The sequence below is a fragment of the Microtus oregoni genome, unplaced genomic scaffold, assembly GCF_018167655.1.
Source record: "Microtus oregoni isolate MIOR12 unplaced genomic scaffold, Mior012 000031F_ref0000149, whole genome shotgun sequence".
Lineage (NCBI taxonomy): Eukaryota > Metazoa > Chordata > Mammalia > Rodentia > Cricetidae > Microtus > Microtus oregoni.
In genome coordinates, this window is record NW_024543090.1 from 22254462 (window position 1) to 22269146 (window position 14685).

General features: G+C 39.5%; 1 protein-coding gene across 1 annotated transcript in view; it reads right to left on the reverse strand.

Moving 5' to 3' along the window:
* The window catches only part of Ubr1 (ubiquitin protein ligase E3 component n-recognin 1), a 129305-nt gene that overhangs the window by 17567 nt on the left and 97053 nt on the right, over positions 1–14685 (reverse strand). Inside the window, exons 35-40 of the mRNA XM_041678812.1 lie at positions 14129–14277; positions 13099–13154; positions 11293–11389; positions 6490–6557; positions 5192–5342; positions 1334–1421 (exon numbers count right to left, since the gene is read on the reverse strand). Coding sequence (XP_041534746.1) covers positions 1334–1421; positions 5192–5342; positions 6490–6557; positions 11293–11389; positions 13099–13154; positions 14129–14277 — 609 coding nt within the window. The remainder of the gene's footprint in view (positions 1–1333; positions 1422–5191; positions 5343–6489; positions 6558–11292; positions 11390–13098; positions 13155–14128; positions 14278–14685) is intronic.

A 14685-nucleotide genomic window follows, 5' to 3' on the forward strand; every position in this document is an offset into this window, starting at 1 on the left:
CTTCCTTAGGTGAAGGCAAAAACAAAGCAAAACAAAAAGAGAAAGTCAATTTTAAAAAAGAATTTTAGAGTATCTTGACTCTCACGAGGTTCTCCCTGCAATGTGAACTTATCATTTTTTTCCCCATTGTTACAGTGATAAAAGAAAAAAAAAAATCCAGGGCTGGAGAGATGGTTCAGTGGTTAAGAGCATTGCCTGCTCTTCCAAAGGTCCTGAGTTCAATTCCCGGCAACCATATGGTGGCTCACAACCATCTGTAATGAGGTCTGGTGCCCTCTTCTGGCCTGCAGGCATACAGACAGACAGAATATTGTATACATAATAAATAAATAAATAAATAAATAAATATTTAAAAAAAAAAAGAAAAAATCCACCCTTGCTATGAAATAAAGGGAAGAAAAACTTAGTAAAAAGTGACTGGAGGGGACTGGAGAGATGGCTTAGTGGTGAAGAGCACTGACTGCTCTTCCAGAGGGCTCGGGTTCAATTCCCAGCACCCACATGGCAGCTAACAGCTGCCTGTAACTCCAAGATCTGACACCCTTACACAGAGATACATGCAGGCAAAATACCAACGTACGTAAAAATAAACAAACAAACAAACAAATAAATAAATAAAAGTGACTGGATTTGCTAAAAAATGAATACATTCCTAGTGCCTATATCAAAACTGGTTGATGATCTGTAGGGAAACGAAAACACTGCATATAATACTGCAACGGTGCAATTCAAAGTCCTAGTGTAAAATTATGGACTATAATTAATAACAACATGTCAACATTATCAATTCTAACAAATCTACTACCATAATATAAAATGTGTGTAGGGGGGATAAAAGTGAACACTTTTATTCTCTGTTCAATTTTCTGGTAAACTTGAATTGGCTGCATAAATTATGTATGGTACAGTATATGCACATTAAAATATACATGCAGCTACTAACAAAGAGATCAGAAGCTTTTAACTGTTAACAAGTACATTCACTGAATAGTCACCGTAACAAGGAAACTTATTTTCTACTTTTATTTAAGTTCTCAATACTGCCAATTGTTAAACTGTTTTCATTCATGCCTGTGTTCCAAAAACAGCTTAAAAGTCAAAATGCTGTCAACCTCATTCGAGTTTCAAATACAACAAAGAGTTTTCTAATCTACTACCTTTTATTTCAAGGTAAAAATTGAAGTAAATTTTCTTTACTATATGCCCATCCTGTAAACAAAATTACAAAACTATAAAAGGCCTTATCCGATTTTAAGGCAAGAAAATGGCTGAAAGGTACACCGCCCAACTCCTCAGGACACCGAGGCGACCTGGCCAGTGGACTGCTACTCACCCGTCCGTGTGCTGTGAGACCTCCGCAAAGAAAGCAGCTGCACATCGAGCCTCCTCACAGTCCTCTTCACCCTGAGCAAGGGAGAGCCCTGAGAGAGATGTGCAGGTGGATTTTAAGAATCTGCTCTCCAATCAGCATGTTTAACCTCAAGTACGTGATTCCAGAACATCCTGGAGCCCCTTTATCCCTTCCATTAAGCCCCTCAGCACCAGTTTTACTGTATAGAAATGGAGATAAAAATGCCTACCTTGCAGGGCCCTATGACAGATTGTTATGGCACATTTGAGCAGTCATAAAGTTACTCTGAAAGAATTGACATCATATTGCTAGTTCTTTTTAATTTCCATATAAAGAAAAGTTGCCAATAGGGTTGATAACATGGTTCAGTGGGCAAAGATACTTACTAACAACTCTGACAATCTGAGTTCTATACCCAGGACCCATACAGTAGGAGAGAACTGACTCCTGTAAGTTGGCCTGACCTCCACATGTGTGTGATGGCACACAGGCATCCCTTCCCTCACAAATAAACAAGTGAGTATAATCTATTTAAGTTAGAAACATATAGTAAGTTTGTAGTGATTTTTTTCTTTTTTTTTTTTCACTTTTAGACTAATGACTTTATTAATTTATTAGCTAAAATTGGCCACTGTTCTCTATTTTTTTTTTTTGTTGTGGTTTGGTTTTATTTCTTTTCTTTCTTCTTTTCTTTTATTTATTTATTTATTTATTTATTTATTTATTTATTTAAGATTTCTGTCTTTTCCCAGCCACCGCTTCCCATTTCCCTCCCCCTCCCCTAATTAAGTCCCCCCCCCAGCCCAAAAAGCAATCAGGGTTCCCTGTCCTGTGGGAAGTCCAAGGAACCCCCCACCTCCATCCAGGTCTAGTAAGTTGAGCATCCAAACTGCCTAGGCTCCCACAAAGCCAGTACGTGCAGTAGGATCAGAAACCCAGTGCCATTGTTCTGTAGTGATTTTTTTCATTCAAGTTAAAAGAAGAAGGTAAGTGCTACTTACTGGTAGAATCATGCTTACACGTCCTAGACCCTGGGTTCCGTCCCCAGTAGCGCACATACATACAAAAAGCACAATAATTTTTAAAGTATGTATATGTATGTCTGCATGTGGGTTTGTGTACATGAATATGTGGAGGAAGTAAAGTGAATTTTACATGAGTGAAATGAATTCAAGCAAGCCATTTAATGAGTTTGACAAATGCACACATGTAATGAGATTATTGATTTATCAATGAACTGAGTTGGGAAGAAGAAAAAGCACCTGCTATTTAAGCAGATAACTTGTCTTCTGATCCCCAGCACCCATTTAAAATCTGGGCTCTGGCTACATATGTCTATGACCCTAGAGCTGGGGTTGAGCAGGAACAGGCAAATCCTCGGAGCTTATTGTCTCCCCAACCAGCCTGATCGATGAGCTCCCAGTTCATTGAGAAACCAGCCTCGAAACTAAGGTAGAGAGTACTTAGACACACCTAACATTGACCTGTAGCCTCCACAGGCAGGCACACACACACAAATGTGAATAACACACACACACACACACACACACACACACACACGTGAACTTAACTACTATGGAACAGTTTTGGGTTCACAGCAAAACCGAGCAAAAAATATAGAATTCTATATATTTCTGGTTGCACACATGGACTATTTCTATTATCAATATCCAGCACTGTTCATTATAAGTATATTAGTAACAGTTATTTTGACCAAAAGTCCATACTTACAAACTGATTCTAAAGTTTAAGCCTAATGTCATGCCCCATGTCTGTAGCCCTATCACCTAGAGGTAAACCAAGAGGACAGGACTGCCAAGAGTTTAAGGCCAGCCTTGGGCTACATAATGAGTTCAAGGACAGCCTGACCTAGGGTGAAACCCTGTTTTTAAAAAGTAGTAAGCCAACGGACAGTAGGAGAGCTCACCAATCTTCCAGAGGACCTGGATTCAGTTTCTAGCAGCCACTTCAGATGACCTACTACAGCCCTATACTACAGCTTCAGAGGATCTGATGCTGTTAGCCTATGCAGGCACCTGCATTCAGCACGCAAACCCACATGCAGATACACATTACATAATTAAAAATAATAAAAATAAATCTTTGAAAAGAGATTATGCAAAGAGGCAAAAAGTCCTAAAAGAGCCAGTTTAGTATTGAAGAGTAGAATAGGGCTGGAAGGCTAACTTCACCTGACTCAAGACTATTTCCCAAGTTTACATTAAGGTTCACTCATGATGCTCCACATCCCATGGGTTTGGGGAAGTATATATACATATATTATACAGACTAGCCTCACTGTCTCTGTGCCTTTCTACATTCATGGAAATCACATTTCCATGGAAAACCCAGTTCTGCCTTCTCTAGAATGTCTTGTAGTTGGACCCATAAAGCACCTTTCACTCTGGCTTCTTCAACTTCATATATACATATATGCATTTTCAAGACTGGATAGTTCATTTCTTTATAGAGCTGAATTATGATATTCCTCTGTCTGGATGTACTACAAATTATTTATCAATCATGTAATGTCTATCCTGGGTGCTTCCAAGTTTTCCCTATCAGCATATGATAAAATTATATTTAGTTTTTGTTGATTAATATTCTCTCTCTTCAAAAATGAACCCCACGTATGTAGTGCCCATGGTGGTCAGAAGAGGGAGTTGAATGCCCCAGAACTGAAGTTGCAGACAGTTGAGAGCTACCGTATGGGTACTGAGAACGGAACCCAGAAGAGCGCCAGTGATGTTGACCACTGAGCTATCTTTCCAGGTCCCTCTAAGATGATTTTTTTTTAAATCTGCATTTTCTTTAAATTACTTGAATTTTCAGTAGGTTTTATTGGCCACTGTTATCTAGAACCAAGCTTCATGTATTTTTTATAGTTTGTTGGTTTTTACATTACATATGTGATATATGGTATGCATGTGTTTGTTTGCGTCCACTTGCACATGCATGTGCAGGTATGCATACAACAGGAAGCCCAAAGCTGATATTAAATGTCTTCCTTTATCACGTTCCACTTTATTTATTTATTGGGGTAGGGTTCCTCACCAAAGCCGGAGCTTGCCAATTCCAGCTAGTTTAGCTATTCTGTTTTTTCCATGGATCCCTTGTCTCTATCTCCTAAGTGTGGTACCACCCCATCTGCCTAGCTTCTGTATGGGTTCTGGTCCTTATGCTTAGACTTTATCCACTGAGCCATCACTCAGAACTTCATTTGCTATTCATGACTTGACTCTTAAAGGACACTTAGAACTTGAAAATGTTATATTATATTCATGTGACTGGAGTCATAATTCAAAAAGCATTCAACGAGTACTTATCAGGGAGAACAAGGTTGCCAGATACTTGAGCTAAGAGGAGTGGTTTTAAAATATGATTGTTCTCTGTAATCAGGTAACACATGTGAGGGAGGAATGGAAAGAAAGGAGAAGTGGGGTGAGGAGTGGAATTAGCTACAAATAACTGAAATAAAGTAACCATAGCCATGTTACAAGGTAAGCAACATACTATCCTTGTAGCTGAAAGAATGGGTTCCTGGAAGTCTTGATGAAGGCAGAACCTGTGTGGGTAGGAATAAACTTGGAGAGACATTGACAATGAGAATTTGGAAGAAAAGAAGAAAAACAGGTCCTAACAGTCCCTCCACACATCTGAAGAGTAGCTGGAAATTAGATGATCAAGTATCTTAAGCTAATTATAATTAGCCTCTCATAATTTACCCTGCCTTTACCCGTTTAAATATATACCATGATTAACACAAGCGCAATTCATTCTGTCAATAAAGCACGGGTAAATGTTACTTAGAGTCATGACAAACTGAGAAGGGAGTCTTACCTGTGTCTGCTGTAAGAAGTATCTGAAGCATGTGTGCCATGGTGATCAAATGGAAGAGATAAAGGTGGTTATATGAAGAACTAACAGATGAAGGCTGCAGGTCAACGGTGTCATCCCAGTACAAGGATGGGAATGCTAACACAGCACCTACCTATGAAAAGAAAAGGGACATCAGCAGGATAACAATGAAAGGCCAAGACAAACCAATCTCCTAACTAAATGTAAAAGGTACCAAATGACCCAGGGCTTTTTTTTTTTTTTTAAATAATCATCATAATTTTCCCAGTTATATTCAACAGAATATCTTAGAATATAATTATAATATAACATTAATGGTAGAGAAAGGCCATCACCAAGCCAGTTAACCCTTTGCTGAGTCTACTTATTGTAGGTCAGATAGTCATTCTCTCCTTCAGAACAGTCATTCTGAAGATTCTTTATTACAAACACTTAGAAGCTCTTAAAAAATACTGATACACAGGCTTCATCCCAACCCAACAAAACCAAACTCTGACGTAAAGTCCAATTGCTAGGATTCTTTTTAAAACTCCCCAGGAGGTTCCAAAAGAGTCAGCGTGGACAGCTACTGAAAACAGGCTTAGATTATGAAGTACAAATGAGTGGTTGGGATTGGTTAACCCAATACCCACAAAATCCATGGTTTCAATTTTACTACTATTTTTTTTTTTTTGAGACAGGGTTTCTCTGTGGCTTTGGAGCCTGTCCTGGAACTAGTTCTGTAGACCAGGCTGGTCTCGAACTCACAGAGATCCGCCTGCCTCTGCCTCCCGAGTGCTGGGATTAAAGGCGTGCGCCACCACTGCCCGGCCAATTTTACTACTATTTTCTTCACTGGCAGTCTTAAAAAAATAAGATTATTGCAAGGATAGGAAAATTCTTCATAAAACTCACAAGAGTTGCTACCTGTCCACGGGTATTTTAAGGAAGCCTGCATGTACTATCACTAAATAACTAATGGCTACAGCTTACATGGTAATACATGACATAAGATATAAATAGTTAGAAAAAGGGAGTGGTAAGGAGCCATAACAGATTGTTAACAAATATAATCAACCGCAAGATCAATTACAAATTTAAAAAGAAAATGTGTTTTCTTTTTTAAAAATAATTTTGATGTCTTGGTGAAATCTGTAGTATTTTCAGAAAGAAAGGATAAGACACTAAAAATGGCTTGGCAAATAAAATTTTACTATTGTGAACAGCAAGCATGAATTTAAATAAGAAAAACATGAAATTATAAACTTGATGACTTCAAAATAATTTTATTGAACACTTACCAAAACATGAAATAGATCTACAGATAAAAGGCATGGTGTATCTTCTGATTGTAGGTTAGGAAAAACAACTGAAACAGAAGTTAATGTAATTCAGTCAGTAAGGCAAAAATGTACTTGAATAAAATGCAAATTGGAAGCATTGAATGAAAATACAATGTGGCTAGAGAGACCAGAGAAACTAGTATATCACACTTCTAAGATATGGCTGTCATAAGAAAAAGGAAACTGAACAGGACAAAAGACTACCAGCTTAAGAGTTGAACAAGAAAACTTAGGAGGAAGCAGGGTAGTGATGGTACATGCCTTTAATAAACAAGCAAAAAAATGAATAAACAAAATAATATTTAGAAGGGAAACTGAAATAGTGATTGCTCAAGAAACAGTTGTGGAAACAACAATGCATGCTTATCAGGTGTAGGGCCGAGGCTCACTTCCTAGCAGCCCTACCTTTTGAAATGCTAAATGACTAAGGCTTGGCTTGTGCACCCATGATTGAAGCCTTGTGCTTGCTATGCCAGAGCTGATCTGACCTACCCCGTGCCCCAGAAGAAAGGCTTTTATAAAAACATTCTATCACTTTCCCACCAACTGAACATTTTTAAACGTTGTGTGACATATAGTATGTGAACAGATTTAGGATGATGAGCAGGGAGAGCTTGCAAAGGAAATGAGGACACAGAAAACCTTCCTGAGGCTGGAGGGATGGCTCAGCGGTTAAGAGCACTGCTGCTCATCCAGAGGACGGGGGCTTCAATTCCCAACACCCCCATGGCAGCCCACAACTGTAACTCCAGTTCCAGGGGACCTGACACCCTCACACAGACATACAAGCAGGCAAAATACCAATGTACATTAAAACAAACAAACAAACAAGAAAAATTAAAAAAGAAAAGAAACAAAATCCATTAACAACAAAAAAAAAGAAAAGACGACCTTCCTGTACAGAATTAGATAACACATTATAGACAGCCTGAATGTAATATATTTTTATGAAAATATCTCGGAGCTGGAGAGATGGGCTCAGCGGTTAAGAGCACTAATTGTTCTTCCAGAGGTCCTGAATTCAATTCCCAGCAACCACATGGTGGCTCACAACCACCTATAATAAAATCTGGTGCCAACTTCTGGCCTGCAGGGATACATGTAGGCATAACATTGTATACATAACAAATAAATCTTTTTTAAAAAAAAAAAAGAAAAAAGAAAATATCTCTTACACTCAAAAGGTACTAGAACACATAATTGAGTTAATAATATGCCTTGGATTCACGTAGGACTTGCCTTTTTATCTTCCCTGTTTATTTAGCCTACCTTTAAGAGAACAATATAACAACCAACAATAAATGCCTTAGGTTCCCTCAGTATCCAGCTTTTACAACCAAAACTAATGCATTATGTAACTTCCATGCCCCTGACCCAGAGAGCGATACAAGTGTGTAAATATGTGTGTTATGGCAATCATTCAAAAACAGCAAACATGTTGAAAGTGATCTTATACAACAAATACCTCCCGTATATACTGGAAACAGCACATGGATATTGCTTGATAACACTATGTTTGCAGTACTGAGTGCTTTGGGGTCATTTGGAATCAGTTGCGTAAATATCCCTTGTAAAGCTCTGTTGTTTTTTTTTTTTTTTAAATAATTAACTTTACTTTATGTGCATTGGTGTAAAGGTGTCAGACTCCCTGAAACTGGGGTTACAGACAGTTGTGGGCTGCCATGTGGGTGCTGGGAATTGAACTCGGGTCCTTTGGAAGAGCAGCCAGTGCTCTTGACCACCGAGCCATCTCTCCAGTCCCAAAGCTCTGTTAAAGATGTAAAGTATCCCTTATTTCTTCCCCATGTATTCTGTCCTGTTCAACAAACACAGAATGCAGCCCTTTATTAGGAACAAGACATATAGCAAGAGAGCCAGACATTATTAGGTAGGTATAGACAGACAAGTCAGGAATTATAAGCTACAGACAAATGGAAGACACGGGGAGAAAAGCAGAAAATTCAATTTTAGGCTTATAATCCTGGCACAGGAGAAGAGAGAAGCATCCTTGGGGCTCACTGGCCAGACTGATTAGCTTCAGGCAAATGTGAGACCCTGTCTCAAAGAAGATCACCTTTCTAAGGATGACATTCTAAGGTTGCTGTCTGACACCCATTCACACATGTGTATACGTACGTACACACACAAACACATTTCAAAAATGATCACTTTACACCAATACTAGAATTCTACATTTCTCTCAAGTTTTCTGTCAGTCATTTCAGTTCAAACCTTGTCCTTGCCCAAACCAGACAAATTCCCTCCTTAGTTCTGCTGTTGCATCTGATGCATGGATTGTCTCTAATTTTAACTTCCTCTAATTTAAACCTCTGTAATTAGTTCAGAACATCATTACCCAAAACTTTTCAAACATTCCCAATAACTAAAAAAAAGACCCTGTATTCTGGGGCCTTGAGAGATGGCTTGGTCTAACCAAGTACTTGCTACACAAGCAGTTTGAGCTCCAGGATTTACACCCAAAAGCTATGTGGGGTAGAGTGTATTTGTCCCCAGTGCTGACAAGGGTGGAGATCACTGGGGCTTGCTGGGCAGTTAGCCTAGCCTATGTGGCAAGTTCCAGCCATCAGGAGACAAAAATGAAGATGAAGAAGACGATGAGGAGGAGGAAGAGGAGGAGGAGGAAGAGGAAGAGGAGGAGGAGGAAGAGGAAGACGAGGAGGACGAGGAGGAGGAAGAGGAGGAGGAGGATGAGGAGGAGGAAGAGGAGGAGGAGCAGGAGAAGGAGGAGGAGGAGGAGGAGGAGGAGGAGGAAGAAGAAGAAGAAGAAGAAGAAGAAGAAGAAGAAGAAGAAGAAGAAAGGTAAACAGAGCCCGAGGAAGAACATCCCCTAAGAAGCTGTCCTCTAGCCTCCATACTTCTGTGCACACATACCCCACCCCTTATAAGCACCAGCACATATACAGACACACACCTATGTACACACATATACATAAAATAAAAAATACAAAATAATAAGCTAGACATGGTAGCACACATCAGAATCCCCGGCACTAGGAAATCAGAGGCAGAGGACCAGGAGTTCAAGACAAAAACATCAGAATAATATTACATCTTTTATCAGTATAAAACCCAGGAAAGAAAGGAATGGTGTCTTTCAAGCCCGGGAGGTAAGTAACTAACTGTAAACCAAACATTGCTATTCTCAGCAAAGACATCTCTTTAAGTTGATGGAGAAAGAAAAACATTTCAAGACACAAATGCAAACAATTGATGACAACTGAGCTAGCACTGCAGAAGTGCTAAAGGAATACTGTACCTGTGAAAAGAAGAAAGACAGTTTTACCCAAAAGAACACGGGAAACAATACATTCTATGGGAGGAAAATAAACCCAGAGCTGAGAGAATCAAGGAGAACCAACACAGGAAATCAGCAAACCCCAAATACTAACAGAGGAGGAGAAGAGAACTATCAGTAATCCAGTCAACCAGAAATTTAACTAAAAAAATTACAGAACATATGATTTTTCTCAAAATTTCTTCAAAATTCCTCTCAAAATAACTTTAAATAGAAAGCTCTCCATTAGTCAATTAAAAGACACAGATAAACTGACTAGTTTGTAAAACCAAAGTCCAATTATCTATCTATTCTTGTACTATTCATATAAGTAGGAAAGACACTAAGAGAACTGAGCCAAAGGACAGACCCAGTGTACTAGTGGAAGCCATAAACATGCTGGCCTAGCAACTCTTACATCTGATAGAGCAGCCTTCACCCCATAGCCAGACAGAAGAGACAAACAGGGCCCTACATATTAATATTATCAAGAAGATGTCTAATGATATAAACAAAATAATCCTAACCCTACTACCTACTATACACTGACGCATTATATACTTTATCAACCATTTATAAAACATTTTTTTTTTCGAGACAGGGTCTCTCTTTATGTATTTCTGGCTGGTCTTGAACTCAAAGATCTTTTTGTCTCTTCCTCCCTAGTGCTGGAGTTACAGGTGGGCACTGCCATGCCTAGCTATAATATTCTTTTTTTGTTTGTTTGTTTGTTTCAAGACAGGGTTTCTCTGTAGCTTTGGTGCCTGTCCTGGAACTAGCTCTTATAGACCAGGCTGGCCTGGAACTCAGAGATCCGCCTTCCTCTGCCTCCCGAGTGCTGGGATTAAAGGCGTGCACCACCACCGCCTGGCTAATATTCTTAATACATAAAAAATGTTTTATGATCTCACTATACTTAGGATATTTTCATTAAAAAGAAATGTTAGTCATGATCATTTCAGTTCCCAGTTTTGTTCTAGAAGTTGCTCTATAGATAAGGCTGGCCTCAAACTCACCAAGATTCACCTGCCTCTGCCTCTTAAGTACTGGGATTAAAAGGGTGTGCTACCATGCCCAGCTCCAAAAGTATAAATTATTTTTTCTTTCTTTCATTTTCTTTTTGTTTTTTTCAAGACAGGGTTTCTCTGTGTAGCCTTGGTGCCTGTCCTGGAACTCGCTCTGTAGACCAAACAGGCCTCAAACTCACAATTTCCTCTGTCTTTTGAGTATTGGGATAAAAGGTATGCACCACCATAGCCCAGCTTCAAAAGTATAAATTTTAAAATAATATTGCAATCATTACGGGGTAATTGTGAATCCACTCATTGGTGCAAGTGTGCTGCAGGCAGCTAGATTTCATTATTGAGCATTCAAAATCAGTACAGTATGTCATTTCCTAATAAATATACTGCATAAATGCAGAAAAATACATATACATGCTATCATAATAATTGACAAGTCCCTACCTGACAGGAGACGAACCAGATGTTTCTGTATCAGGACCTGAGGACAGGTAACCCTCTGTGCAACCGCAAACTGCATTAATGCTTTCAGACCGTTATGCTAGATTGTGAGAGAGGTAAGATAAAATGATGAGGGAAGAGCACAGAGTTAGATCAGGACAATAAACAACCAATCCTAGCCTACTATACACCGATGCACACTTGATCAACTATTTACAATACTCTATTTTTCTCTTTCTCTCTTTCTTTTTTTTGAGACAGGGTCTATGTATGTATTCTTGGCTGGCCTTGAACTCAGAAATCTTTTTATCTCTGCCTCGTAAGTGCTGTAGTTAAAGGTGGGCACCACCATTCCTGGCTACAATATTCCTAATACAAAAAAATGTTTTATGATCTCACTATACTTCTCATTTTTCCAATAAAAAGAAAGAAATGTTAGCCATGGTAAGAAAACATGGAACAACTGGAAACACCTTCTGCTTTCAAGAAGCAGGATGTGACCTACAGGGACATGCACTGTGGACTGTCAGAAAACCAGGAGGGAAAGGCAGTGTCCAGTCAGAGGCGGCAGTCTAGGGAATATCAACAGGTGTCCATCTTGCTTTCGCAGGGCTAGGAGCACACTTTGCAAAACAAAAAGCCAACAACATAGCTATTAAGGTGTATTTCATGATTCTTCAGGGATATTGGCAAGAACTGAAGAGACAGGCAAGAATTATTATTATTGTTGTGTTGTTGTTATTATTATTGGTGATGAAAGTTTCATTAAGAATCTCATGTATGCTAGGCAAGGATTAAACACACTTCTTGAATATTTACTAGTTACCAGGGCTGCCTGCTTTTTAATTTAAAAAATATTATTTATTTATTTTGTGTGTATGTACACACATTTGTGGAGGTCAAAGGATAACTTGTAGGAGTAGGTTCATCCTTCCAGGTGTGTCTAGGATGCTGAACTCAGATCACCAAGCTCAGTGACAAGTTCTTTTACCCACTGAGCATTTCACAGACCCCAGGGTTGCCGTGTGTGTGTGTGTGTGTGTGTGTGTGTGTGTGTACCTGTATGCCCATGTGCAGATTATTTTGATCAATTTGTGACAAGCTAGGGTCACTGGGGAAGAGGAAACCTAAGTTGAGAAAATGTCCCCATTAAATTGACCTGTGGGCAAGCATGTGAGACATTTTCTTGATTAATGATTCCTACAGCAGGTAGTGCTACTCCTGGGCAGGTTGGTGGTCCTGAGGTAAGTAAGAAAGCAAACTGAGCAAGCCACGGGGAACAATCCATTTTGGTCAAAGCAATATAAACCTAGCGAACAAAGTGTGTATATGTTGGAGCACATGCAGAGGTCAGAGACAAGTTGGGTAAATTTGCATCTCCTTTCACCATGTCTACTCTGGGGATCTAATTCGGTTTGTCAGGCTTGGTGGCAAGTGTTTTTACTCACTGAGACATCTATGCTGTCCTGCATGTCTGGTCATTAACTCAGTATGATTATCTGTCTCGAGCAGAATCCATTAATATTCAGTGGTATATGACGGTGAAGCATCAATGAGGGGGAGATACAGGATGTGTCTGGTTTTACGGCAGGAAAGCAGCCAACTTGCCTGGAATCTAGGTGAATTACATTTAATTATGAAACTGAAAAACCTGACCATGTTTCCTGACACGGCAGTATGCCCCACGCCCCAGCTCTGCTGTTCTTCACAGAAGAGAGATTACATGTGCTGCAGTGATGAACAATCTACGGAATCCCCTTTCTAAAAAAGTATCCCAGAAACTGCTGAATTCTACTGGAATATACATACCTGCCTATTTTGAAGTGCTCCAAATAGAGGTTTTCCTTCATCTCCCAATAGGTTTTCTTTAAAAAAAAAATAACAAATCCAAAAATATTACAAAATTCTATATTTTGCGTGTGGGTTTTCTTTTTGAGACAGCGTTTCACTATGCACCCATGCTGGCCTTACCCTGAGTAAATACACATCAATGCACCGTCCTATACTCAGGATTTAAGTCTAATAGTTTGTGAGCAACTCCTAAAATTTATCCTAGAACTGAGGCAAGAACGTTTTGGAGAAGAAAGTGTGTGTATGTTACTCAAGGCAAATTATGGCATACTGAATTGGTACAAAAGGAATTTAGTGATGAAAATGTACATCATTAAAAACTGTGACCAATGTGGAGAGAGAATGGGAGGAGAGAAGGGAGCAGAAACTTCAGTCAGAATGTTAAAAACAAAAACAAAAAGCAAAAACTGTGACTAAGAAAATGTTTTGAAGAAGAGAAATGTAACCTGGCCTGGATAAAGATGACGTGAAAGAGACATTCTACATCTTCCGTGACACCTCGCTCACTTACAACCTCAGGGCTTGCTTCCCTCTGCCACCCTCTGGGAAATTTCCAAAGCAGCAAAGCATTTGACAAGTTACTATTTGGACCTGGTTTTGATATCTGTCTCTCCTGACCACCTCGTACATCCTCGTCCAATAATTTTTTGTTTGTTTGTTTGTGACTCTGGTCCTACTTTCTTCTTCTCTCAAAGTACAGAACAGCATCCTGAGAAGTCCTGAGCTGACTGTGTTCATACGCATTTGTTCTAGATATGACGTTGTCATGTCCACAAGGTTTGACTAGAGTGCTTAATGCTATCCTTCAAAATATTGGTCAGTCACACAGGGTTACTGTGATAAGTGAAAAGACAAAACTATATAAAACATTCCCAGAACCACACTAATACACTAAAATACTAGTGGTCCTCAAATACAGCAACCTCTCCCAAGGCATCATCAATGTAAGTTTGTTCCACTTTTTATTTTACTTTTAAGTAGGCTTTACCTATGGCCTGGAGAGTGAAAGCACATGTGCTCCAGGTCATCATGGGCACTCGCGGGTCCAGTTCATCAGGAGGCACTTTCAGTCCAATTCTGTAAATCGTTGTGGCAAAGAGAATGACCATTTCCTTGATACTATTAGAATATTTCACCCTAAAAACAAAACAAAAAGAAATTTGTACAGTATTTTAGAAATAGGGCTGCTTCCCGAGACACCCCATTAAATCCAAAAGCAACAGAAACAATTTATTCCTTCAGACATTATGTGCACTCGTTACTTTCATCACTGCTGTAACCAAATAGCTGACAGAAAGCAATACAGGGAAGGAAGAACTTATTTCGGCTCACAGTGTCAGGAGATACCAGTTCATTGTGGTGGGAAGGCATGTAGAGGAAGCATGGCTTCGGCGGGAGGAGTGTGGTGTTGCCTATGCACATATGAGCAGGGCAGGAAAGAGAAAGAAGAATGCCACCATGTGGCCAGCTTCCTCCTCTTTCCCTTGTTACTCAGTGTCACCCAGCCATGGGATGCCAACGTCCACATGCAGTTGTGGTCCCTCT